This window comes from Tursiops truncatus, chromosome 2 (genome assembly GCF_011762595.2).
Source record: "Tursiops truncatus isolate mTurTru1 chromosome 2, mTurTru1.mat.Y, whole genome shotgun sequence".
Taxonomy (NCBI): Eukaryota; Metazoa; Chordata; class Mammalia; order Artiodactyla; family Delphinidae; genus Tursiops; species Tursiops truncatus.
The window spans coordinates 113,709,461-113,737,264 of record NC_047035.1 but is presented as its reverse complement, the minus strand read 5'-3'; the positions used below and the strand labels follow the sequence as shown (position 1 = coordinate 113,737,264).

The window sequence follows — 27,804 nt, the reverse complement described above, 5'->3', positions numbered from 1 at the left end:
TCACTGTAATCTCAACTAAGCCTCCACCCCACTTTCTTGATTATGTAAATTATTCTATCCTCTTCCTAGGTCCTCTAAATTCTGTACCTTTAACTACTAATACCACCCACATGGTCCTGTCCCCTATGTGTCTTTACCCTTCTACTCCTGACCCAGTAGTCATATCTCGTCCTTTATGTAAAACACAGTACCTAGCGCATGGTACATGTTTGGAGAAATGTATGCTAATCTCTCCATCTTTACTTTCTTCAACACTTATCCTTATTCCCTATCCTAAGGAGGCAGAGTCAGAGCTAATAGGCCCCAAGTCCTTGCTCTTATGGAAGGGCACATTGATTTATTACCTAGGTTCTGGAAATAAATATTGCTCAATTCTTTGATCCTAGGCCTACATTTATCCCCCCTGGTGCCTTCTGATCTTCCCAAAGGCAAATACAAACCCAGATTTGTAGTTTTCCAGGTGCCATTATTGACAGACAGACAGACATTAGGCTCTTTGGGGTCCAACTATTTCTTGCCTAGTAGTTTAATCACACACACACACACACACACACACAGACACACACAGACACACACACACAGACACACACACACACACACACACACTAAGTGAAACAGGCATCCTCTCCAGGGTATCATTCCTTACCTGGCCTAGGTGCTGCAGAGAATGACCTAGGCTTTGCCTTTGCCTGCCCTTCATGTTCCAATCTGAAGAACACATAGATAATGACATAAAAATCAAACCAGTTGTGTAGTGATCTACTTGCTTTGACAGTTTGATCCAATGGAACTTTCCTCAGATATGAGTTGCTCTTTGTCTTAGGTCATTTCATCTATTCTTTCTCCAGACCTCTTCTTTTTCTTCTTTTTCTTTTCTTTTTCTTTCCGGTCATGCCACGTGACATGAGAGATCTTAGTTCCCTGACCAGGGATCAAACCCGCACCCCCTGCATTGGAAGTGCGGGGTCTTAACCATTGGACCCCCAGGGAAGTCCCTCCAGGCCTCTTCTAGTGCTCATACTGAATCCTCAGTCTCATCACTTCTCTTTGCTCTGTGTTCAGGTCTCCAAGTTTCCCTATCATACAGGACTCCATGCTGAAAGGCAAACTGGGTGTACCAGAGCTTCGAGTTGGACGCCTCATGAACCGTTCCATCTCCTGCACCATGAAGAACCCCAAAGTAGAGGTGTTTGGCTACCCTCCCAGCCCCCAGGCAGGTCTCCAGTGCCCCCAGCACGTGGGCCTCCCTCCCCCAGCATGGACCTCTCCTTTGGTACATGGCTGAGGAGGGTTTGACTTGGGTGTCAGAGGGTGGGAGGGGAAGTGTGGGAATACAGCTTCTCAAAATGGAGTGGGGGTCTGGTTGTCCAGGCATCATAAACCAAACCTGGGCATGAATCATGAGTGAGTAGAATGGAACACATTTTTTAATAGTTGTGAACTTATATCTGAACAGTCTGGCAGGCTTCTCTGATAGTATGTCATGAAGCAGAGAGTCTGGGGTTGGGCATCCCACGGAGATGTCATGTATGATTTTGTTAGGTTGTGGTTAGGACTTGGTAGTCAGCTACTTTACAGACCTATTCCACCTACCTTGAAGGGGTTTAAGGACAGGTGAGTCTTTTTTGTTTTGTTTTGTTTTTTTTGAGGTGAGTCTTTTTTAAGAACCTTGGCAAAAATGTCTGAAAGTCTTCTCTGCAGCTTGGGGATTACTTAGACCGATCAGCGTTAGGGCTTAGCTACTTTAAGAGAATTTTAGGTAGTGGGCGTGAGTGAGGTCTTTCTAGTCACCAGCTTCATAGGAGGTTCACGGAGTCTGTCTTTTTCCTCTCATCAGGTCAGTGGTCACTGCAAAAACATCCCCACTCTGGAATATGGATTCCTTGTCCAGGTAATCAAGTCCAAAGGTTCATTCCAAAGCCTTTCCCCTGTTTTCTGACCCATCTGATCCCCTAACATCTCCCAGCTCTTCAGTCAGTTAGCAAACATTTCCTGAACTGTTCTGCTTCCAGAACTATACTGAGTGTTGTGTGGATAGGAGAAAAGAAGGCATAGTTTCCACCATCAAGAAGCTTATAGCATTATTGGGAAGACAACGCTTATAGACCACTTACAATCAAGTGCCAAATGAGACATTGCAAATGTTAAGTGCGCTGGTGCCAAGATGAGAGAAGGATTGACACTGATTTTCTTATGATCCTGGACATCCTTGCTCAAGTGGGCTTCACTTTTCCTCACAAACTTTCACTGCTTAGCCACTTCTGGTCATTTGCTTCTTTTTAAACCCTCTTTATTTTCCAGACATGGTTTCACTTTTTTTTTTTTTAATTTATTTATTTTTAATTTTGGCTGCCTTGGGTCTTTGTTGCTGTGCACAGGCTTTTCTCTAGTTGCAGCAAGCAGGGGCTACTCTTCGTTGCGGTGCGCCGGCTTCAGTAGTTGTGGCACTCGGGCTCAGTAGTTATGGCTCATGGGCTCTAGAGCACAGGCTCAGTAGTTGTGGCACACGGGCTTAGTTGCTTCGTGGCATGTGGGGTCTTCCTGGAGCAGGGCTTAAACCCGTGTCCCTTGCATTGGCAGGTGGATTCTTAACCACTGTGCCACCAGGGATGCCCCATGGTTTCACTTTTGCATCTCCATTATCTTTGTTCATGTCATTCCCTCCACTGACCTTTCTCACTATATCTGCCTATTGCAGTCAAGTCTCAGATGCCAGCTTTTCCATAAAATCTTCTCTGTTACTTGAAATGTATTAGCTGGAAGTGTGTCCCCTCTCATTGAACTCTTTTGATGCTTTTTGTTTTATATGACATTGATGTGTCAGGTACCATATGCTGCCTTGAATTGTAATTAAGTTGTGTACATACCACATCTTCTCTGTTGGAGTATGGGGTCTGAGAAGACAGTCTTTTATGTTATTGAATAATCAAGGAGAACTTTCACTGAGCTAGGTGCATAGTAGGCATTCAATAAATCTGCATTAAATGAATGAATAAAAGCCCTTGCATGTCCATTTACCATCCCAAAAGTTTGTGAAATGGGAACAATTTGATTTATACACAAAGTGTACATGGTTGCAAAAGCCATGCTAAGACAGAGTGTATAAAAAATACTTTAGGGGCTTCCCTGGTGGCGCAGTGGTTGAGAGTCTGCCTGCCGATGCAGGGGACACGGTTTCGTTCCCCGGTCTGGGAAGATCCCACATGCTGCAGAGCAGCTGGGCCCGTGAGCCATGGCCGCTAAGCCTGCGCGTCCGGAGCCTGTGCTCCGCAACGGGAGAGGCCACAACAGTGAGAGGCCTGCGTACCGCAAAAAAAACCAAAAAAACCCCCAAAAAAACACTTTAGGATATTGCTGCATGAGCTCTGGATTTGTGCTGTCTTCCCAGCACAGAGTTTTATCTATGGTCTTGATCAGTTTACAGGCTGATTGTTCTAGGTAGTTAAAATGGCTTCTCAGGCATCTGATCATGGACTGAATACTCACTTGTCACATGGGGGCAATCTGTAATTACTACAACTAATGTTAATAGTTTGATTAGTACTTGTTTATAAAATACTTTCACAGAAATCATCTTTTTACTCTCAGTACCTTTGTGAGGTGAATAATGTCCACTTTGTAAATGAAGAAACCAAGGCTCAGGTTAATTGACTTGCCCAAAGTTATATATGGTATTAAGTAGTAGGGAGGGAATGTTAACCCAGGTCTTCTACCATGGCTGATCTTATTTTTATTATACTATATAGTCTTAGCTCTAGGGTTAGGCTATCAGTTTAAGTGCAGGATCCAAGAACAGATTCTACCTTAGGCACAAGGCTGGGAGGTAGGAGAGTAACTGGAAAAGAAGTTCAGATTATTTCCTACATCTGGGTCCGGGCTTCCAAAAGATAAGTAGAATCTCTCTCTCCTCAGATCATGAAATATGCAGAGCAGAGGATTCCAACATTGAACGAGTACTGCGTGGTGTGTGATGAGCAGCATGTCTTCCAGAATGGGTCCATGCTCAAGGTATATGCCTCTGTTTCGTAACCCTCTTTCTTGCACCCTTAGCTGAGGCCCCTTACTTCCTCATCTCTCCATTTTTCCTTTCTTCCTGGATCTATGGTAAAGGTAGAATTCTGTCCACACTCCTTGAGACTCTAGAAATAATTGTTTTTCTCAGAAAGCAAATCTCAGCAGTCCTATTTGGAAAGATGAGGATATGTGAATATCAATCTAGAGTTGTCTGAGGTCAGGCACCCCTCTTGCACTATGATACCTTCTTATTGGACACCTCCTGCCATCACCATCTCTAATATGTCCCTTCAGCCAGCCGTCTGTACTCGTGAACTGTGCGTTTTCTCCTTCTACACCTTGGGAGTCATGTCCGGAGCTGCAGAGGAGGTGGCCACTGGAGCAGAGGTATGGGGGAGGGAAAAGCTGCTGGGGAATTGGGATCAAGAAAGGCTGGGGAACACAGCAGTTTCACTGCTTGGAATTTAATCTCCAGAAATGCTTTTCTGTGTAAGGATGTTCACTATAGTATAAAAAACCCCACTATAGTGGGTTTTTAAAATATTTTACTTATTTACTTTTTGGCTGCGCCACGTGGCTTACAGGATCTTAGTTCCCCGATCAGGATTTGAACCTGTGCCCTGGGCAGTGAAAGCGCAGAGTCCTAACCACTGGACCTACAGGGAATTCCCTAGTATTGTTCATAATAGTTTAAAAAAAAAAGTGGATACAAGCCCCTCTGTACAGGGTCCAGTTAAAGAATGATGGTATGTCCTTTGCAGTAGAAATTTTTGGATAGAAAATTATAGCATATATAAAAAAGAAAACACAACAGTATGTATAAAGAATTCTTTTTTTTTTATTGCCTATATAATAAAATAACAGTTTCTGTAGGGAAGACATCTGGAAGAATATACATCAAACTTAGCAGTAGTTACCTGTGAGGAGTGAGATTTGGGGGCAAGGGGATGATTTTCCTCTTTTTTTAATCACCCTTTTAAACATTGTTCTTGAATTTTTATAATGAGGTTATATTTTCTAATGAAAAAATCATAAACATTTGTCTTTTTTTAATTTTATTAAAATATAGTTGATTTATAATGTGTTAATTTCTGCTTTAGAGCAAAGTGATTCAGTTATACATATATATACATCCATTTTCATAATTCTTTTCCATTATGGTTTATCAGAGGATATTGAATATAGTTTCCTGTGCTATACAGTAGGACCTTGTTGTTTATTCATTCCATATATAATAGTTCGCATCTGCTAATCCCAAGCTCCAAATCCATCCCTCTTCCACACTTCATATTTGCTTTTTTTTTTTTTTTCCATATTTGCTTTTAAAAAGAGAAATGCTGGGCTTCCCTGGTGGCGCAGTGGTTGAGAGTCTGCCTGCCGATGCAGGGGACAAGGGTTCGTGCCCCGGTCCGGGAAGATCCCACGTGCCGCGGAGCTCCTAGGCCCGTGAGCCATGGCTGCTGGGCCTGCGCGTCCGGAGCCTGTGCTCCGCAACGGGAGAGGCCTGCGTACCGCAAAAAAAAAAAAAAAAAAAAAAAAAAGAGAAATGCTGAGAACCTCCAGAAGGTAGACTTATGCTGGGTACTGTGTGACTCCCAGCACTGGGAAATCATTTAGCTTTTGCCCCCTTTCTCTCCTTTCTCTTAAGGTGGTGGATCTGCTGGTGGCCATGTGTAGGGCAGCTTTGGAGTCCCCTAGAAAGAGCATCATCTTTGAGCCTTATCCCTCTGTGGTGGACCCCACTGATCCCAAGACTCTGGCCTTTAATCCTAAGGTATAGTTGCTTGGGAAGAAAATCAGGACTCAGGAACAGAGGTGTTAAAAGACAGTGGAAGACTTTGGGCTGTCATTCCAACAGCTTGGAATAAGGGGACAGAAGAAATGGAGCACTTGTTTCTTGGGAACTCTTGCTTTAGCCGTTTTAGTGAATAAATAACTAAACATAACTAATAATATAAGATAAATAATAACTTCTGAGTTTCTCAGAAGAAGGGGAGAACGATTAATATTAGTTATGTTATGATAGGGAATAATACAGACTTTGGAGCCAGACAGACGTTGATTCCATTTGAGGTTCTGCTACTCCCTAGCTGAATGGTGTTAGGCAAATCACTTAACCTTTCTGAACCTCAATTTCCTTATCTGTAAAAAGATAATATCTACTGTTATAAAAATGGGAGATAATATATATAAAATATTGTATAAGTTAGGGTTCTCTAGAGAAACAGAACCAATAGAAGATATTTAGAGAAAGAAATTTATTGTAAGAAATTGGCTCATGTGATTATGAAGGCTGAGAAGTACCAGGATCTGTAGTGGGCAAGCTGGAGATTCAGGAGAGCTGATGGTGTAAGTTCCAATCCAAAATCCAGCAGGCTTGAGATCTAAGAAGAGCTGATTTTTCAGTTCCAGTCTGAAAGTAGGAAAAGACCAATGTCCCAGCTCCAGGCAGCCAGGCTGGAGAAGTTCACTCTTACTCAGCTGTTTTGTTCTATTCAGGCCTTCAGCTGATTAGATGAGTCCCACCTGAATAGGGATGGCAGTCTCCTTTACTCAATCTGCTATTCAAAGGTTAATCTCCTCCAGAAACCCATTCACAGCCACACCCAGACACACCCATGGCCCAAATTGACACAATTGATGATTGACAAAATTGACCATCACAAGTACCCAGCACAGTGCTTCACTATTACTCTCATTGCTATGTATCAGGCACTATACCAGGTTCTTTACATACGTTATTTAATCTTCAGGTCATCTCTCTGAGGGTAGTGGGAATTTTTATCATCACTTACATACAGGGATACTGAGGTTCTAAGAGGTTAAGTAACTTACCCTATTACTCTCAGCTGGTAAAAAAAGAACTAGCATGTGATTCTAGAACTTTTTGACATTAAATCTGTGTTCTTTCCATGACATACTATGCTGTTTCCCTGGGGCCTAGAATTATTTTGTACATCTGGCCCATCCTTTTCATCATGTCTTACTCTCCTCCACTTTTGTTCATCTGGTTCTTCTCTTCCCATTGATTCTCCACAGAAGAAGAATTATGAGCGACTTCAGAAAGCTCTGGATAGTGTGATGTCCATCCGGGAGATGACCCAGGTATTCTACCCTCTGCCTGTCCCCTGCCTGCCCACTTAAGTGCCCTGTTCTGTTTGAAATTCATGCAAGTGGAGTGAAGATGTAGAGATGCTACTCAAATCCCTCACTGTATTCTCTTTAGTTTTCCCTCTTTAGCCTTCTCAGTCTTTGTTCTCTGTTTTGTTAGCTCTGTTATTCCTATTTCTCACTCCTTATGTATCTCTCAACCTTTACCTTTGCTGCTAGTTCCTTCACAAGTTGTTCCTATTTAATGTTTTTTCCATAATTCTTAGGGCATTAGAGAAGTGAGGGAAAGACCTCTGTCCAGGGTTGGGAGGGTGAGGAGGGGGGCTTGGAGGTAAGGAACTAGACCCAGGGGCCTACATCTTCTATCCTTCTAGGGGTGGGGCAGCCACATGGAGCAGTGACCATCCTTTGACTCAAGGCTGTCTCTCACCAGACTTCCCCACCCCTCGTCTGCAATCTCTGCATGAATAGACATTCATTTGTACTCACATTTACAGGTGGGCCTCTTCTCAGCAAATCCTATATATCACAGTTCAGATTAACACATAACATACACCCAGGAGGGATGATTTACTTGTCAGAAGGACTGTTATGTTTTATGTAAAGTTTTACCACAGGATTCCTTAGCCTAATCTTTCTGGGACATTGATTTTATTTATTTATTTATTTTGATTTATAATCAACTTTTTAGGGCTGTAGGAATTGCATAAAATGAGGGAGACCCACCTGCATGTTGTTTTGTAAGCATTTTCAGTCATTTTCATATTTATTTATGAGTCTTCCCAACCTGACTGGGGTCCTTCAGGGTGGGAAGCCCATCTCCTCTTGGTTTGGTATGGTCTTCAGTGCCTACCTTGCCCTGGGCCCTGATAGTCTGTGGAAAGTGGGAGGGCTCCCATCTCTCCTGGGAGATAACCTTACGGCCATTGTCTTACAGGGCTCATATCTGGAAATCAAGAAGCAGATGGACAAGCTGGATCCCCTGGCCCATCCTCTTCTGCAGTGGTATGAGTAGAATGGTTCATCCTTTGGCGGGTGGGGGAATGGGGCATAGTATCAAACATGGAGCCTACACCTTCTCTTAGAGGTGGTTTCAGCATCCTTCGCAAGGTTATAGATATTGTGGTTGCTCTTTCTTGGGTTTTACTGATACACCTGCCCTTGACAGGAACTCAGATCCTACAAAGAGCCCACAAATTCTAATGTGATGTCTCAAGTTCTCTTCAGGTGTTTCTTGTTTCCCAATAGGTTTTTGAGTGCTGCTTCCATGTCGGAATTAACACTTCATTTCAGTCAGGGTTTCTATGCATGCAGAGAAGTCTGTCTCCCTCTTCTATGCCCTTTCCATATCTCAAGCCCTTCCTTGTTGATGTTGACTGTCCAGAGCCTTGAAGCACTATTATTACTCCCTTCTCCTAGCAAAGGTTCTGACCTTTCTCTACTTCCCTCCACCCCTTGCCCTCCCTCCCTGATCTTGATTCCTGTTCTCTTGATTTCTCTTCTCTTTTCCTGACATAGCTTTCCCCTTCTAGCTTACTTCCTTCTGTCTAGTCAGCCTTTGACATTAGTACTTTCTCAATGCAACATGCTCCCTCTTAGTATGAGGAATGACCAGGCATAGACCATCCAGGATGGCATCACAGGTACATGAGTGAAGCACAAAAGAAAAAAACCATGTCCACTATAAGAGATAATACTCCCTTGCTGAGCCCTCAACAGTTTATGCCTTTGTTCTCTCCTGTCCTCTAAGTTCAGCCTACATATGGCCCAGTCTGTCCCCAAATCCTCAGGAAGTTTGTTCTAGTTTCTTCTGTTTTTTTTCTGCAGCTCAAACAATAACTTTCCATTCCCCTCATCTCTGAGAGCCTTCAGCCTTCCTTTGAGCTCAGGCAGGATGGCTCCTGAGCCCCAGTTCTCAGTTTCTAAATCCCAAGTGTAAGTTGTCACCATTCTAATACAGACCCTACCTTTCTAACTTTGTTTGGTAGCTGACCTCTTGTGCTGACCTTTTGTTCTATCCTTTTCTCTCCCTAGATGTAGCAGCCCACCTCCCACTTCTCTCTTTCTTTCATCCATTGTGTTTACCCAGTAACTTGCTGGTCCCTGGTCAGTAACTTCGCTTTTACATTTTTATACACAAACATTACCACCCACAGGAATATCCAGATAGTGTCCTGGACTCAAACAGCCCTGGAATCCTTGCTTGTTCTCCCAGGGGCAGAGCAAGGCTGCTGCTTTGTTCAGGATGGCCTAACCACACACTTATTCTACCTTTTTGTTTTTTCTCTGTTTTGTCCTAGGATCATCTCTAGTAACAGGTCACACATTGTCAAACTACCTCTCAGCAGGGTAAGTGACCATTCTCCCTCTAAACACTAAATTTCTGGTGAGGGGCAGGGAGGGGCTCCAAACCAGCTAACTGAATTGGTCCTAGACCTGCCTGGTTGGGCTTGTCTCAGTAGTCTTTGGGCCTACACATATTTCCTTTCTTTGGGGTCAGTGCAAGCCTAGTTTGCTCCCTTCCCTCCCTGATCTCCATTTCTGCTCTGTTTTCCTGACCCCACCCCCACCCTGGGCAGCAGCTGAAGTTCATGCACACCTCACACCAGTTCCTCCTGCTGAGCAGCCCTCCCGCCAAGGAGGCTCGGTTCCGGACCGCCAAGAAGCTCTATGGCAGCACCTTTGCCTTCCAGTGAGGAGTGGGGCGGGGCTGGGGGTGGGTGCTGGATAAGGCAGAAATAATGTAGAGGGATGGGAAGGCAAGTTCACTTGAGGCATATGAGTTTGTGTTATCTATGTCCATCAACCAGTCAGTCAACAGATACTACATGCTATTGTGGTAGGTGCTGTGGAGGATAAAGATACATAAGATATGGTCTTTACTCTCAAGCTACTTGTGATGTAGTTGAAGAGAAATGACTTTTACATATAAAAATATGTGGTTGAAGGAACAGATTATAGCAGGGATAGATTTGAAAGCTACTTTGAAGGAAATCAGCAATTTATGCCCAGTTGTGAGAGGAGAGAGAGAAAAAGAGAGATTAAAGGTAACTTAAAGGGAGTTGGTGGTACCCTTTCCCTAAAGGAGATGTGAACTCATTACTGGAAGCCATATTTGGGATCAGTGATAATCGTGTTGAGTTTGAGATGAATTTGTTTAATTTGAGATATCAGGATAATAGGCAAATGAAAATATTGAACCAGCAGTTGAGGATTTAGGATAGGACTGTTTGAAGCATGGAAGAGAAGAGGAGACTGTATATTAAAATGTAAGGGTTAGCCACACACACACACATCTTGCATGCCTGTGACTATATCCATGTGCATATCCATTGCTAGGTTTATTTGTGTCCATCTTCATGTCCTGTGAGTGTGAGAATGGGTGGGAGTGGCAGTCTTGGAAGTGCTCCTGGGAACCTCATTCCATGAGGAGACATATATTCTACCCTGCCTTACAGTGGGTCCCACATTGAGAACTGGCATTCGATCCTGCGCAATGGGCTGGTCAATGCATCCTACACCAAACTGCAGGTGAGGCTGTGCCCCTTTTCCCTTTCTCTCCACCCCCCTCCCTGCCCCACTCAGTTTTGAAGTCTTCTCTAGAGTACTCAACTGTTTTTGCCTCAGTGTCCTCAAACCTAGCCTCCCGTGAGGCTTCGCTAGGGAGGAAGTTGAAACTATGTGTATAGAATGAACGTGGCTGTTGTATTTTGACCCTAGCCTGTGTTTTTTGGTGTTTTTAGGAATGGGCATATAGCTGTAGGTAGAAATAATAGATTGCTGATTGCAGCCACTGTGATAAATTAACTTGTTAGAGCTTTTCAATATATGTGACTATTCATTCAGATAGTTGATATAGGAGACATTTCTTTGCCCTGCAAGACTCCAAGGAATAGTTATTGTTCCTCCTCCTGACTGCCTGTTCTGCATTCCTTTTTGGAGGGTGGGGATCTGCATATATACCAAGGCCTAGGAACAGGAGCATGTCTTCTGAGGAACTGACTCAGTGGCTCTGCCACTCCTCACTCTCCAAGGCATCAATATCTACTATTTCACAGGCAAAGGGGTTAACTTGCATCCACTTTTCAGCCAATCAGCTTTTCAAGAGTAGGTGCCTAAAGTTATCTGAGCGAGTGAGAAGATTAAATGGAGGGACAGAGGGCTGGATAAGCCTTGTGGCTGCCTAATACACAGCCATGGGTGGGCCCAGGCTCATATTGCTCATCCTGGTGTTTCCCTGCAAGCTGCATGGAGCAGCCTATGGCAAAGGCATCTACCTGAGCCCCATCTCCAGTATTTCCTTTGGATACTCAGGTAAGAAATAATCTTTGGTCACATTGACTCTATTTACATTGCATCCATTTTGTGAATACATAATCCTATGCTGTCTCCTCTTCCATCATGGACACTTGGTCTGTGTCAGCTCTCTCCCCAATCATGGATACATAATCTTTCTCTGTTTTCTCTCATTAGGAATTTAGATTCTTTGCAAGTTGAGGCAAACTATCTCCCTTTCTCTTAGGTATCCTCTTCTCCATAGGGATCGTTTTATTCATTGTGGGGCCTTGGTCCTGGGAGTGGGTTAAGGAATAACTGGGAAATGAAACTAGGCTCTTCGGAGAACACATTTTTGGTGTTGGCATTAGCCTGTCATTATAGATTGTGTGTGTGCACACCACGTGCATGCGAGTTTATATATGAATGCACTTGAAGGCTTGAGCCCCTTCCACTGGCTTACATTTCTGAAGACATTGTTCTCCTCCTTGTCAACCACCTTTTAAAATTTAAACTATGTATAATCATACACTATTATATTAGTCACGTTGAATGCAAGAGGAAGCATTTTATTCCAAAGATAAGGCATAAACAATGTCCAGATTCTAGTCAGGAGATGAGTTCAGCTGCGTCCAGCTCAGAAAATGAATCTGACTTAGCTCTCTCATTGTTTCAAGTTTATGTCGGAGTTCCTTTTCAGTCTTCTTTTGTTCTTGTTCTGTATAGTCTCTATATAAAAGTGAGCCACCATATAGTTGCATGTCTACCATATGAAGGGGCCAGTGCTAGATTTTTATAAATTACTATTTAGTATTCTCCATTAATTGTAACTGTTATAAAGATAACACTTAGTTCCAGAATAAAAGAACTAGAAAAGTCTCTAACGACAGAATAAACCAAACAAAGTAGAAGAAAGGAGTTAATATAGGTAAGAACCAAAATCAGTGAAATAAAAACAGGTACAATAGATAGGCTCAAAAAAGCCAAAAGATGATTCTTTTAAAGAACTAACAAAACAGATAAACCTGGCTAGATTGATTAAGAAGAAAAAGAGCACAATTAAATAATATTATGAATGAAAAAGGGAACATAACTATAGATAGAGCAAAATTTTAAAAGCTAATAAAATTCTGTCAACTTTATGCCAGTGATTTGAAGACTTTGTCAAAATTGATAAATTCCTAGAAAAATATAACTTAACAAAACTGATTCAAGAAGAAATAGAAAGCCTGAATAGCTCTAAATTGTAAAATACATTGAAATAGTAGTTTCAAATTTGCCACAACAAAACAAAACAAAGAACTTACCAAACCCAGATAATTTTTTTTTAAACATCTTTATTGGAGTATAATTGCTTTACAATGGTGTGTTAGTTTCTGCTAAACCCAGATAATTTTACAAGTGAGTCTTAAGTCACACTTTCAAAGAACAAATTATCCCAGTCTTAAACAAAATCACCCAGAGAATAGAAAAAGATGGAATTACAAATCATAGAAGATTGGTAAATTTGACTTTATTAAAACAAAAAGCTTCTGTTCGTCAGAAGACACCTTAAGAAAGTGAAAACGCAAGTTACAAACCAGAAGACATTTGTAACACACACAACTATAAAAGATTAGTAATAAAGATGCATTATAAAAATTCTTACAAATTAGAAAAAGACAACCCAATAAAAAAAAAAGGCAAACAGCATGAACAGGCATCTCACTGAAGAAATGACCAAAAAATATGAGCAGCTGCTCATCCTCTGTTAATCAAGGAAGTAAAAGCAAGACTGTAATCACTTACCATGTACCATCTACGTGGATTGGCAAAAATTAAAAAATCTGATAATACCTCTGATTGTACCAGAGGTTGCAGATAAGCAGGATCTGGTTTATCACTTACGGGAATATAAATTGGTACGACCACTTTGGAAAACATTTGGTGTTAAATTTCATAAAGCTGAGAAATTTTATCCCTGTGACCCAGCATTTTCATTTCTGCATATGTGCACCCAAAGGTGTGTACATGAATGTTCAGAGTAATATTGTTTGCAACAGCAAATCTTAGAAACAACCCAAGTGCTCATCATCAGGAGAATGGATAAATACATTTTAATATATTCTTACAATGGATTATTATTCATCAATGAAAATGAACCAACAGTGGCATTCAGCAACATGGAAAAAATGTTGAGTAAATAATAGTTGAGTAAAAAAAAAAAAGGCAAGCCCAGAGGATTACTGTATGATGCCTTTTTATGTTGCTCAAAAATTAAAATTAGGACTTACCTGGTGGTGCAGTGGTTAAGAATCCGCCTGCCAATGCAGGGGACATGGGTTCGAGCCCTGGTCCGGGAAGATCCCACATGCCGCGGAGCAGCTAAGCCTGTGCACTACAGCTACTGAGCCTGCACTCTAGAGCCCACAAGCCACAACTACTGAGCCCATGAGCCACAACTACTGAAGCCTGTGCATTTAGAGCTTGTGCTCTGCAACAAGGAAGCCACCGCAATGAGAAGCCCACACACCACAATGAAGACCCAATGCAGGCAAAAAATAGATAATTAATTAATTTAAAAAATTAAAATTATTTAGCTATGTGCGTGTGCATGATAAAACTAAAGAAAAAAATAACTCAAATTTTGGGATAGTGGATACCTCCCAAGTGGAGGCAGATAGTTGGGATAGAGTTAGGAGCACTTAGATGTAAGTCACTGTTAATGTTTTAGTTCTTGGATTTCGTTCTTAGGTCTGTAGGTATTCATTGTCCTATTAAATAAATGATAGTGTGTTGTGAACCAAAGGTTATGATTAATCCAAGAAGGGTAAGGGCCCAGTGAATATATATTTATTGAATGTGTGAATGAATCTTATTCTTTGTGCCTGGGGTCCACAGTCAGGGTGGGATCAGGGTACTCTTTTGGCTTTGTCTAGGTTCCACAATTTTTATCTTTGTCCCAGCCTGAGCCTCCCTCTAATTAAGCTCTAATTCTAAGTAGTGAGATTCTCCTGGCTTTTACTGCCCACAAAATTCTTTCTTCTTGTCTGTTTTCTCCCTGTTCTCTCCCTCTCTCCTCTCCCATTGGCCTTTGTTTATTACTGAGTGCCTGAATACCTTTAGTTATTAGATGGAGCCAGGAATCTCTATTGACTTCTTAACTTTCTTCTTCATGTACTGATAACGTAAAAACATCATATGGCACCATCCTTCTCCCTCCAAAGGTCGACTTGATTATAGATACAAAATACCTTATGCTTTTACTACTGGAATTACAGGTCATCTTGTCCAGTCTCTTATTACTTTACAGGTAAGAAAGTAGATAACACAGAAAAGTTAAATGACTTTCTTAGGGTCACACAGATCTAAGTAGCAGAGTTAGGACTGGAATCCAGTTTTCCTAACTTCTAGGCCAGTGTTCTTATCATTATATTGGACTCACAGGGTAGGCTTTGCTTGAATGACTGAGTCTGAGAGCCCCATAGATATGTGAGAGTCTCTGATACTGGGTGAGATGTGTGTAAATGTCCAAGTTATTTTAGTTAACTCCAGCATTTGGCCAACTCTGTCTTCTTTGTATGTTTCCTTCCACCCCTTTCTGCTCTGGTTTTCTCTATTTTTCCTCAGGGTATCTGTAGCCTAGTGACATTGGGTGCCCTCTGGGGGTCATTGTAAATAGAGAGCATTCATTTGACTAGCGGAGCCCCTAATGACTTGGCCATAGTGAGCAGGTTAAAATGAGGGACAGTGGGAAAGGAGATGGTAAACTCGATCTTTGTGTTTAGTCGTGTTTAGAAGCTTCTCACAAGTGTATACTCTGGACACAAAGCAGATTATTCTGGCCTCCAGGTTCTCAGGGTGTCTGGTCTCAGGGAAACTGACAGAAGATGATTGGGTCATTATGGTCAGGACAGTGTGCAACAGGATTGGGATGGGACAAGATTTGGATTACATCATAAGGGCCATCTCTAAGACCAGCCATAGAAATCAGATTGTTCTCTCTTAACGTCTGGGATAAAACCTAAATGGGAATTTCACTCAGAACTATGCACTGAAATACCCAGGCTGAGAAAGTCATCATGTTTGGATGCAGAGCTAAACCTAGTTAAGGCTAATGGAGAAGTTGTAAACAGAGGGGTGGTGGGTGTCCTGTAGGAGAAAGAAATTGGCAATTCAAGGCTTGAGGCTCTCATTGCCCTAAATTTTGTTCAGGCAGTAAATCTGTCATGGGGCTTCAGTGTGAGTGCATGATGAATTGACAGCCTGAGCAGTGAAGAATGTCAGTCCAGTGGTTATCATCCCTACTTCTATACCGTGGCTATCACAAAACCAAGACTTGCAGCAGTGTGGAGTTAGTAATAATAGAAAGTTCCAGGGTGGACTGGTGAGATAAGTGCCCTGCTTATGGCCTGCAATGATAGCATCATTTCCCATCTTCATCCGTCTCCCTCTTGGGTCTCATGGTCTCATACACAGACTCATCCCTGACTGTGATAAGGCTGGGCCTGTGATAAAGCTGAATACAGAGACTGAAGTCCTAATCATAGGCCAGAAAGAGTTGGGAATAGGGGCACACAAGCACTGTTGCACATCTAAGTAGGAAGAATCCAGAATGAATCTATAAATGTTATAAACAGGGCTATTCAGTGAGGAGTAAAGATGGCGGAGGATTTATGAATTTAGATAGGGTGAAAATGAGTGAATTGGCACCTCTCCCTCAAGTCTGGGAGGACTTTCTGAAGGAAGCAGGACTCTTCAAGGTAGTTGCCGTTGTGGTTACCTGTGGAAAATTATTCATCACTTAACTGCTCTGCTTTCTCCCTTTTCTCTGAATGACCCTGGTCAGAGCTTTTTATGTAACTTTCAACTAGAGCAGATCTGACTTGCTCTGCTTGCTTCCTCTCCACTCATTTCACTCAACCTGGCATTTGACCCGAGGTGTTGATGTCACCACTCTCCTAGGCCCCTCATTCCTGACTCATTTCTTGTGTTACTCCCTGTCTTAGAACCCTTCAGTGATTCCCAGATGTTCTCAGGATAAACTCCATTTGCTTTAACATGGCCTATTAGGCCTGCTTGATCTTATCCTACCTTATCTCTTCCACATCATCTCTCACCACTTCTCTGCCATCAACTAAGCTGGTACAAACTAAGGCACACTGCTTTGTCTTTCCTCCAGGCCTTTTAATATCCTATTATCTCTGCCTAGAATACTTCTTCCCTCTTCATTTAGCTAACTCTTCCTAATCCTGTAGTTCTCAGCATAGCTGTCACCAGGAAGCCTTCTTCAAACCCCGAGGCTAGGTTAGTTCTTCTCTGGCTCACACAGTGCTCTATATTCTCCCCATCATAACCCTTACCCTGCTCTGTTGTAATTATTTGTTCCTTTCCTGTAATCTCCATCAGACTAAATTCTGTGACGGCAGATACTCTGTTTGCTTTATTCACTGCTGTATCACCAAGCGTCTCTAGCTCAGTGCCTGGCACATAGTAGGCACTCGGTAAATATTTGACTAAGGAATGGGTGAATGAACTGGTTTGTTTTTCTGTGGCAGGAATGGGAAAAGGACAGCACAGGATGCCCTCCAAGGACGAGCTGGTCCAGAGATATAACAGAATGAATACCATCCCCCAGGTATTATTAGTTGCCGTTGCTCCACTGAGGCAGGACCCTTCCTCTGGGATAAGTTTAGGTTACAGAGATGGATGGGGAAACAATGGTGGTGGTGGAGGTGGTGGTGGTGGGTGGTTTAAAGATCATTTGAAGGAATCAGATATGTTCTAAGATGAACACATTTCTAGAGTCATCTGTGGCCTCAGTCATAAGTATGAAAGCAGAGACTGAGTTTAAATCCAGTGACATGAAAACGTAAAGATGGAAGCCTGGACTCATCCAGATTGATTATGGAAAGCAAAAATTTCAGGGGGGTGGCTGGATATCCCAATCCCCATCCCCAACCATTACCAGCTAACTAGCCTCTCTAGGGAAAGCTATAACCATCTACCTGGCTCTGCTCTCCTCTTCCAGACCCGATCCATTCAGTCAAGGTTCCTGCAGAGTCGGAATCTAAACTGTATAGCACTTTGTGAAGGTAGGTATCTCACCCAGTCCCTGTTTTTCTGGGTCCCCAACCTTTATTTCTGGTGCAACTTTGTCACATGATCTAGCCAAGGTTGATGTTGAAGCATCATATCTTCCCATCCGTGCCTGGACTCTCTGACCCAAGCATTATATGTATAACTTCTGGCCCTTCTCTTCCCAGTGATTACATCTAAGGACCTCCAGAAGCATGGGAACATCTGGGTGTGCCCTGTGTCCGACCATGTCTGCACACGGTTCTTCTTTGTGTAAGTCTAGGAGGGTTCCTTGGGAATTACTTGGAGGAGTGAGGGTGAGAGCATGATGATATGTGACTACTGGGAAAGTCTGTTTCTGTTATCGGAGACTTGTCTCTGGCTACCTGAGTGGAGCTGGCACTGGGACTTTCCCCTTGGAGGATAGGGATGGGTATAGATAAAGGTCTGTTGAGAGGAAACCAGATAAGCTGAATCTCTTCCACCCTAAAGAGTATCAAGAAAGGGTTTTGACTTCTTGGATGGGATGGCCACACCTCCAAATGCAGTTCCATTGGTTGACATTATTCTGGTATTGTTCTCTCTCTTATGCTCACACTTGCCCTATCTTTGGCAGATATGAGGATGGTCAGGTGGGCGATGCCAACATTAATACTCAGGACCCCAAGATACAGAAGGAAATCATGCGTGTGATCGGAACTCAGGTTTACACAAACTGAGGGGGCCCCAGCCCTCGTACCACCCCCGTTCCCCCAGGATCCACCTGCCCTCATAAAAGGGCTCAGGAGCAGCAACCGAGGCTGCCCTGAGGAATCAAGAGGCCATTACCAAGGGGCAGGAAAAGGACAGAAGAGGCGGCCTTCATGGTGGAGACTGACCCAGGAACCACTCCACATTTGGATGGCCCAGACTGACTCCCTACCTGATTTTCCCAGTTGACTTCACCCTGTTTGTAAATAAAACAATAAAATGGAAGGTGCTGTGGATTGGATATGATCACTGTGGTCTGACTAACCTTGGCCCAGCACCTGCCCCAAGCCCCCAAATGCGGGTGGGGGTGGGGAGAGTGGAATATCATGAGGGTTGGGATTATTTATGTTGGATGGAGTCAAAGCTAAGTCCATCTAGTATAGTATACTACAGATCTGTCAACATTTTAATCAACGGATTAGACAAAGGAAACTTATGCAGATGACACAAACTGAGAAGGATATAGAATACCACTGGTGACTCTTCAAGGTTTAAAAGGACCACTGAGGCCAAAGCAGCTCAGATTTCCTATCCTTAGGACCTCTACGTTCTGCACAAAACCTATCCGCTCTCCCTTGCTCTGTGTCTTGGGGGCTGGGCCCTACTCTCCTCCTCGCAGCTATTTCTTTGGGATAAGAGAGGTGGGGGGAGAGCTGGCAGGTGCAGGAAGCAGGTTGGTCTCTAACTTGAAATCTATAAAGAGATCCTAAGGAAATAAAGCCTCCCTTAATGAAACAAAATCCAGATTATCCAAGGATAGCAGTGTGAGGGAAGACAGCTGTTTCTAGGAGACCTGTTTCAGTGAAAGCCATCTCCCTGTTGAAATTCCCACTGCCAACCTTCTGCTGGCCTTTAGGCTGTGCTCTGTGTACCTAAAACCCTAAGTTAGTTCTAAGAGACAGGTTGGATATTGCCAAATATTTTATGAGCTATTAATGAAGAAAACAGGAATATAAGCACAGAGACTACAAAAAGCATTAAACAAGCCTGGCTTTTAAGTATAGGTTTTTTGTTGTTGTTGTACGCAGGCCTCTCACTGTTGCGGCCTCTCCCGTTGTGGAGCACAGGCTCCGGACGCGCAGGCTCAGCGGCCATGGCTCACGGGCCTAGCCGCTCTGCGGCACACGGGATCCTCCCGGACCAGGCATGAGCCCATGTCCCCTACATCGGCAGGCGGACCCTCAACCACTGCGCCACCAGGGAAGCCCAAGTATAGGGTTTTTTAAATTGTTACAGCTTCTTGATTTATAAAGCCTGTGCTAGGCTACCTGTTGTCTTTCATTACCTTCATCCTACCTTGGAGGTAACCTTCTTTGCCTGGGTATCTTACCAGCTTTGTAGTTAAGACTACAAAGCCTGAACTTAACATGGAAGTAGCATTCTTAACGGTCCATCCCCCTAGGAGCTGTTTCTTAAACTTCTTTACCCCTTCCTTTTTTTTTTTTTAAACTTATTATTTATTTTTGGCTGTGTTGGGTCTTCATTGCTCCACGTGGGCTTTATCTAATTGCAGTGAGCGGGGGCTACTCTTCATTATGGTGTGTGGGCTTCTCATTGCAGTGGCTTCTCTTGTTGCGGAGCACGGGCTCTAGGCACGCGGGCTCTAGAGCGCAGGCTCGGTAGTTGTGGCACACGGGCTTAGTTGCTCCGCGGCATGTGGGATCTTCCTGGACCAGGGCTCGAACCCGCGTCCCCTGCACTGGCAGGCGGATTCTTAACCACTGCGCCACCAGGGAAGCCCCCTTTACCCCTTCTTGATAAAGACTGCTACATTCTGACTCTACAAGTCTCTTCCCCCATTCTGGTTTCAGGTCTAGGAGGAATTTCTCTAAGTAAATGACCCCATCAGGGAGTCCACCCTAACTGAAATTCCTTCCACGTGGGAGGACCCTTGCAGCTCATGTGTACAGTATCAGAGATAGCTAACATTTTTCAGTTCTTATTAGGTAGGTGCTGGGCATTATGCTAAGCACCTTAATAATTTGCTAATACCTTGGCTTACTTACTGTGTGCTTGGTATTGTTGTATGCTCTCTACCTGTATTGACTAATATAATTCTCAAAACAAGCCTATGAAATAGATGCCATTATTCCCATTTTGTAGATGAGAAAACAGGCACAAAGGATAAGTGATTTGTCCATATTCCACAGCTAGTGACTGACAGGCAACCCGACTCCAGAGCTGCCATTCTGGTTCTATGCTATATAGCCTTTCAAACTTTACAAATATTTTTTCATTTAATCCTGACAACAAAGATGAAAGACGGTTTTTTTTTTTAAGAGATCTTAAATAGTGTGGGTAAGTTCTCACAACTGGTTAGTGGCCATCCTGGGTTTTTAACCAGAATTGCTCAACTCCAGGGCCTGAGCTCTTAACTCTTTTACTTTCCCAGGGGTTCTCAAACTGCTCCCACTGGTGTTCCAGCAATTGAACCTAGGTGCTTGGCTACTCAAATGTTGTAACGACGTTTTTGCTCAATTTTCTGAAATTGGTAATAGACGTTTCTCATTTTTAACCATTTCTTACAGTTTTTCTTTATCAGTGGCATCTGACATAGCAAGTACTAGCAAATGATGGAATGAGAAGTGATGAACAGATGGTGTGTGTTACCAGAAAAACTCAAAAAACTTGAGCTTGCCTCATGGGACTCACTTTTTTAATAGCATATGCATACTAGTCTTTTAATGCTAATAAAATCGTAATGAAATCAAATATACCATTTTATAGTGTTCTACATAACAGCATCAGAACTTTTCGAATCTGAGAAGTTTGAAAGCCATACATAACCATATCTGAAAAAATTCAAAACATGTATGGTGTAAAACAAATCTAATTAAAACCCGCAGCATTCCTATAACAAGAATGCTTTCATTGCAAGGAAAATTGCACAGGGCCCTGAGTTTCTGGAGGGGAATCCTCCTACAGCCTGCAGTGGGAGTTGAAGGAGGATTGCCCCTTTCTCCCACCCAGGCTTGGCTGCCTTGGATGTGGGGAGGTGGAGCCTGTGAAAGCCAGATCTGAGCAAGACATCATCCTTCACCGAAGCCAGGACAACAAATACTGCACACAGTGGTTGACAGTGGCCTCCTACCTTTCACATGGTCCTGGGCTCAAGCAGCCTTACTCATTTAGACCTGGACATGCTTTGTTAGGGCTAGGGCCGGGAAAATGTTTTCCTCAATTAGTTCCAGGTGGAGAGTAGATGGCTGTGATTTCTGGATTGAGAACTTAAAACTCCTGGAGTTAAACCTTCCCCTTACCTCTCATGGTAATTTTCCATCCAGGCAGGGTGTGGCCATGACTCAGTTTGTGGTGAGGATGTGGCCATCCATAGGGGAGGATCCTTCTGCTAGATTCGGCCTTTCATTCTGGCCAATGGGGAGAGGAAGGGAAGAGTCTGATGCTGAGTCATAACTGCGTTACTTACCAGCTTCTCACAGAATGGATTCTGAGATGGAGGTTTGGGTGGATGATGTCTCAGCTTCTGGGATCAATTTGGGAATGGCGGGGAGGAAGCTTCAGGGGTCACATAATTCCTTCAGGGTCCTTCTCCCCCAGAAGGCGGTGGGGAATAAAGTAGTTCATTTGAAGGGGCATTGGTCTCTCTGGAGTACTGTATAGATTTTTCCACAAATATTTCAGAGGCACCCTGCAAGGGGCCCAAAGATGTCACCCTTTAAGTTAAAGTGTTGCCTACAAAAATTATTTTATCTAGGAGACCAAAGTCTCCTTTGTCCTAGCTGTTCTTCCTAGGATAAGTGGGTCAGGTTAACTTGTAGCCAGTGAGCATGGAGGTGGAGACTAGAAGTATGGTGCCAAGGAAAATGCAGATTATGATTGAACTGCAGTAGGAAGACTTCCTGGGGAAGGGGGCATTTGATCTATTGTTTGCTGATGCCTTTCTTTCTTGTTTTTGTAAAACTTCTCATTTTATTTTATTTTTTGGCCACAGCATGCGGGATCTTTAGTTCCCTGGCCAGGGATCGAACCCGTGCCCCCTGCAGCGGAAGGGCGGTCTTAACCACTGGACCGCCAGGGAATTCCCGCTGATGCCTTTCTTGGTCTTCTAAATCTGGATTACTTTGGGGGAATAGGGTCTGCTTACAAGTTCCACTTGCATCTTAGGGAGCCTGAGCTCTGGCTACACTTGTAGGGAAAAAGGAGAGAGCACAGGCCTCCACAGGAGTGGTTTGGTGGATAGGACTAACCCACCCTAAGGAGGCTTTGTCCTGTGATTTGTCTAGCAATTCTGGGCTAGAGAAAAATTGTTGGAGGCCACGTTGGCTGAGGCAGTACTTCCTGCACTGGAATGAACAAGGACTCCTCGAGATCTTCCCTCCTTCTAAGTGCTGATGAGGCATTTCCTCACAGCTGCATTCAGAAAACATTTTTTTACTGTTCCTTTACCCTGGAATGGGCTTCCCATACCCATCTCTGTGGTAACCACCCCTCCAAGTCTCCCCCTCCATGAATCTTTCCCTTTCCCCCACAGACAACCTGTTCTCTCTTTATCCCCAACTCCAGAAGGCCAACTTTCTCTTCCTTCCACGATTTGTCTGGGGGATACTCTGGAATTAAGATTTTCTGCCACCCTGGTGGGCCTGAAGAGACCTTGGGAATCTGAAGGAAGGCATAGAAGAAATTACAGTCTACTTGGTCTGGCTCTGGAAAGGGCATATGAAGTCCAAAGTGATAAGCACTTCTAAATCTGACATTCAGGCCAATGGGCTGCCCTGGAAACGGTATTGGCCTGAGAGAAGTAACAGTACTATTTCAGGCAGAGGCCAAGAGGTCACGTAATGGTAAAACCTGTAACCTTACCCTGTTCACCAGGGCCAAGGCTTGTCTTTAGGCTGCAGGGTTTGGTTGGGGGTATTTGCTGACACACCTACCTCTCCAGGGACTCCAAATGACCAAGAGTTAAATCATTAAACTCCAGATTCTGTGATTCCATGGTCGAAAATCCAAACAGGTAACACAGCAATCTACACCCTCACTCACACCTCGTTCTAGTGAACCTAGCAGCCCCCTCTCCTATCCTGCCAGGTCTATGAGGACAGTGGAAGGACTGGCTCGTGGAGGAGGAGCTAGCTTCCAGGGGAGTCTGTGTCCTCCCTCAGCCTCCCCTGTTTCCTGTAGCCCTGGGGTTACTTGTTGCTGGGTCAAAGGCATGAAGATTTGATTCAGGAGGATGGCTCAGAGAAGGGCAAACAGAGTTACTTGAATTGAGAAATATGTTCTGGCACTAGTCATAAGGAAACACCTCCAGGACTAGTCAGTTCTCGAAGAGGACCCCTATTGGACCGTGTGCTATACTCATTCACAAACATCATCTGATCAAACCCCACCCTATGGAACAAGAATTGTCTTCAGTTTACTTTTAAGGAACTGGACTCATGAAATTACAGGATATGGTCATAGGGCTAGTGAGTGGAATTGGAATTAAATATGATGGAACCTACGCTTGCTTCTGTACTCTGCTGCTTCTCAGCAAAGTAATGACAACCACCTTAAACTCTGATAAATTTTCACTATACATCTAATGTGAGCAAAAATATGGTGGATTAGTGTCTGCCAAAGTTTCATGGACAGCATTTTTATAACTATTGGATGATCAATATCTGTAACTGAAGAGCAGTAGTTTGCCCTCAGCTCTTCAGTTTAATACACATGCTTTTCAATCATGGGAATACATATAGATTTAGATCTTTAAAATGCAACATAGTCCAGCATTGGCCAGATATTGCCCCTCCAGTGTTGTTCACCACTGTACTTAGTTCATGTTTAGCTCAGGGGCCAGAGATGGCCGTTTATGCCATCCCTCTTTCACTGAATAGGGAGGAATCTGATTCTCCCTGGTGAGGCATGGCTTTTTTTCCTCTCAGCAACTTCATGTGCTCTTACCACCTCAATAACCAAGCGTTTACTTCCTATCTACAACTAAGGGGACCAGAAGGGACTTACAGAAGAAATTAAAATACTTTATCTCAAACAAATTTAGGTGGTCACTTTTTCCTTGTCAGCTTATCTGAGCTAACAGGAAAGCATAATGAAGGCCTGTGATTCAGCTGCAGGCAGGGCGTCTGCCTGAGCAGGTCACACCCTTTGGTCTCATTTTCCAGGAAAAGGAAAGAACCTAAGATAATAGTATTCACGATTTTTAACAAGCCAACATTGTATCTGCTCTCAAAACTTGCTCTCTTGAAAGATGGCAAGAGTTAACAGCTGTTTCGTTGATAACTGCTGTCATCACTTGTTATTGGCTAATTACTGGGAAATCAGAAAATGTCTTAGAGAAGAATGTAGGAAAAGCTCCAACAATAATTGATTTAAATACACAAGCTTGGAAACAGAAGTGCTTACTTCGGCAGAGATTATGGGCTCTCACGTTCTGACATTTCCTGATGGAAATATAAAAAATATTAATACCTTCTATTCACTTTCTACTCTCAGGCACTCGCTCTGCAGGACTGCAGCCCCTACATAAGTATTCACATGGTCCCAACTTCCTTCTTTGTTCTAGCCCCAAGAACAAAAGGGCCTCGTGCTCCCGCTCAATGCACACTCCGCCCTCCCTGGTTCTCCCTACCCCGTTCCAGTGTCGGAGCCCCTCCGAAGACGGCCCAAACCTCCAACCATCCCACGAGTCTCCATCCTTCCCCACCTCTGATCCCATCTCAGGCTCGCGAACCTCGGGTTCGGCTCAGTCGCCGGGGTGTGCAGTGGAGCGGGCACCCGGGCGGGGGGAGGCGGGGAGTCGCAGGGCAGGGCTGGGGGAATGCTGCCTGGGGACCCATAAATCTAGGCATCATCTGGATAGGCCAGGGCAGCTCAGCTGGGGCGGCCTGGGCCAAGGGTCAAGAGAAGAGCCCTGGTCCAGCTTTCCAAATTGGCGGCAACAGGTGGCCCGGGCGCCGGGGGACCGGAGGGGGGGTGGGTAAGATACCCGGAGCTCCGGGGGCGGGTCCTGCTGCCTCGAAGCTTCCCCATTGGGCGCTGAGGACGTCAGTGCTGTGACTTTTTGTAACATGTCCTTCCGCCACGGAATGTAGTCCGCCTCTAAACGGCAACCTGCCCGCCCGTTCCGCCCCTCAGCACTTCTACTGAAGGTGACTGTGCCCGGCGAGGACGCAGAGGGGCGGGGCCCCGAGAGCTGGGAGCCAGGATTGGGTGGGGGGCGGGGCGGCGGAGGGATTGCGGCGGCCGTTTAGCTGGGATAACCTTGAGGCTGAGGTAGCTGATCCCCGCACTGGAGCGACGCGCTGCGAGCCTTCGGACCTCACTGTGGGAGCCGCGCATCCCGAACCGGACGACGTCGGAGGTGAGCTTGGGGAGAGATTGGGCCATCCGTCCCCACCGGGGCTCCGTCGCCCCTGCCAGTGCGGAATCCTAGCCCGCCTGCGCACTCAGTGTGGCGCAGGATCCGTGGCATCTTGGATTCAACGCGGTTGGGGTCTGAAGAGACGAGAAAGGGTGCTCGCGCCTAGGGCCTCCTCTTCAGAGCCCCCAGCTCCTGCTTCTTCCGAAGGCAGATGGGTCAGCCAGCCCCATTTCTGTCCCAGTCCCTAACCTTCCCCCACCCCCAGTCTGGTCCCATCCTCCCCTCCCTTTATCTCCCTCTTCTGCCTGGTCCCATCCTCGTCTTCCTCCCCTTATTCTCTCCTAATCTGATCCTTTCTCCCTCAGTCTCCCTCCCCCCTCCCCACCACGCTCGTCTCCTCCCCTTCACCCTTAATACTCGCTTCTCGTCTTCATCCTGTCCGTGTCCCCCTCATTCTGATGCTTTCTTTGTAACCTCTCCTTGAAACTCCTTCTTTAGCTCCGCTTCCCCGTCCCTCCTCCATTCGGATTCTGTCCCCTCCTCGTACCTACCCCCATTCATGCCTTGGCTCCCGCCCCTCCCCCTCCTCTCTAGTCACGTTCGCTCCACCGCATCCCTCTTCTTTGCAGCCTCCTTCTCGCCACCCGCGTCCTCGCCCCTCCCCCTCCGTTCTGGTCACGTCCGCCTGCTCTCCCGCCCCCCCGCCCCTCGGTCTCCCATCTCAGTCCTGTCCCCTTCTCCATCAGAGTTCCCCAGTCTCGGGCTCTCCTGCAGCCCCGGGCCCGCGTTCCGGCGTCACCGCCCGAAGTGCAGTGGTCTGCGGTTGGGCGGGCTGGCTCGCTTGCGGCGGGGAGATGCAGCGGCGGCCCGGGGCGCAGCTAGAGGTTACGTAACTCTTGGTCTTCCCCGCTGCAGAGGAAGAAAGAGTGGCTGCCCTGTGGTGGCGCGTTCCTGTTTTGTGCCGCCTTGAATATGATGGGGCGGCCGCAGGGCTGCTCTTGCTCCTAGGAGGTTACTGGGCTCCATCCTGCCAAGGCGGGGCTGCACGTAGCGGCCCGGGACCCGCCCTGCAGAGCCCTGCCCCGCGGGATCGCGGACCACTGACCTTCGGGCCCGTTACCGGCCAAGCACCATCTCTGGCCCGACAAGCCTCCGCATGCTGCTCAGAGGCCTCCTTGCGTTCGAGCCACTCACCTGGCTCCCCGCCTCTGCTTCATGTTACTTAACAGATGCGGCTGATTGTAGAGCGCAGAGGCCACGGGTTGGGGTGGGAGCAGGTTATGGGGAGAGTAGAAATACGTCAAGAGCTTGGTGCCACGTGCCTGCATTCACTCAATAAAAACTCGTGTGTAGAGAGCTGTTTTGGGGAGCGGCGTGGACACCAGGATGGCTAAAATGGTTATAGCCCACGGAACTCGCCGTCTAATTAGAGAAAGAACATGAAAGTTATCAGTGGTAAGTGCTGTGAGGAAAGTACACACTTCCTGCTGGGGGTTGAGGGGAGGAGGCCTCACACAGGGTTTGAAGAAGCAGGAAAGCACCTTCCAGTCTGAAGGTTATTTAAAGACCTAGTAATGGAAAGGCATCCCTTGGCTTCTTATCTGTGTCCTTGAAGCCCAGGACACTGATCCTCCTCTGCACAAATCGGCCTGATAGTTGAGGTCCGGGCATGATTGACAGAGGCATTGGGAAGTTGGAAACAGGCTTTTTCTAGGTCGGGTTTAACTCATTAACATACTGACATGAGTAACGGTGGGAGTTCAGCCTCTGGATCTCAGTTTCCCATGTGTAACTTGTAACATTTTTCCTCTTGATTGTTGAAAGGATTGGTTGATATATACACACCTACATGGATATATGTTGAATACTCAGTGCAGTGTCTAATCTCAGGTGAGATGCCTCCAAATGTATTCTTTGGTCACTGAGCGCAATTACTTAAATCGTAATTGAGTGCAAGGGCTCCTCTTCTGTCTGCCATCCCCAAACCACATACTCATAGTTAATCTTTGGGAAGCAGGCTCTCTAAATGGCAGACATCTGGAAACCAGTCCCCTCCAGGGTCCTGGTACAGTGTTTACAGAGTAACTAATAATGTTACTCTTCAACTCTCCACTTGCTACAGGGGCTCTTTGGTCCTCTAGACAAAGGAAGGCAGGAGGGGTATAATTTGCAGCCTTTGGTGTTTGGCTACAAGAGTAGAAACAAACTTGGAACCCCAAGACTGAAATCTTCACCTGTTCCATTCCCGCCCACTCTTGGTAGGGTTCTGGGATTTG

The 27,804-nt window shown here is 45.1% G+C and overlaps 1 protein-coding gene and 1 long non-coding RNA gene across 18 annotated transcripts in view; one reads left to right on the top strand and one right to left on the bottom strand.

Moving 5' to 3' along the window:
* PARP6 (poly(ADP-ribose) polymerase family member 6) overlaps window positions 1–18,443 on the top strand; it is a 28,301-nt gene extending 9,858 nt beyond the window's left edge. For 7 of the 17 annotated variants that reach the window (XM_073801216.1, XM_073801206.1, XM_073801205.1 and 4 more), the window contains 16 exons: window positions 1,063–1,273; window positions 1,838–1,891; window positions 3,913–4,008; window positions 4,309–4,401; window positions 5,663–5,788; window positions 7,054–7,119; window positions 8,063–8,130; window positions 9,426–9,474; window positions 9,705–9,817; window positions 10,465–10,491; window positions 10,584–10,656; window positions 11,370–11,439; window positions 16,938–17,017; window positions 17,411–17,474; window positions 17,646–17,730; window positions 18,074–18,443. In XM_073801216.1, the coding sequence (XP_073657317.1) occupies window positions 1,063–1,273; window positions 1,838–1,891; window positions 3,913–4,008; window positions 4,309–4,401; window positions 5,663–5,788; window positions 7,054–7,119; window positions 8,063–8,130; window positions 9,426–9,474; window positions 9,705–9,817; window positions 10,465–10,491; window positions 10,584–10,656; window positions 11,370–11,439; window positions 16,938–17,017; window positions 17,411–17,474; window positions 17,646–17,730; window positions 18,074–18,176 (1,378 nt within the window). In that variant the 3' untranslated portion in view covers window positions 18,177–18,443. Of the gene's footprint in view, window positions 1–1,062; window positions 1,274–1,837; window positions 1,892–3,912; window positions 4,009–4,308; window positions 4,402–5,662; window positions 5,789–7,053; window positions 7,120–8,062; window positions 8,131–9,425; window positions 9,475–9,704; window positions 9,818–10,464; window positions 10,492–10,583; window positions 10,657–11,369; window positions 11,440–16,937; window positions 17,018–17,410; window positions 17,475–17,645; window positions 17,731–18,073 lie in introns of those variants that run through there. The other 10 variants (XM_073801208.1, XM_073801211.1, XM_073801214.1 and 7 more) reach the window with 10 other exon arrangements.
* Window positions 18,074–27,804, bottom strand: LOC141278039 (uncharacterized). The gene is made up of 3 exons (XR_012330205.1): window positions 27,763–27,804; window positions 24,571–24,608; window positions 18,074–22,827 (listed from the first exon to the last, which is right to left on the bottom strand). It is a non-coding gene; the product is annotated as an uncharacterized lncRNA (long non-coding RNA).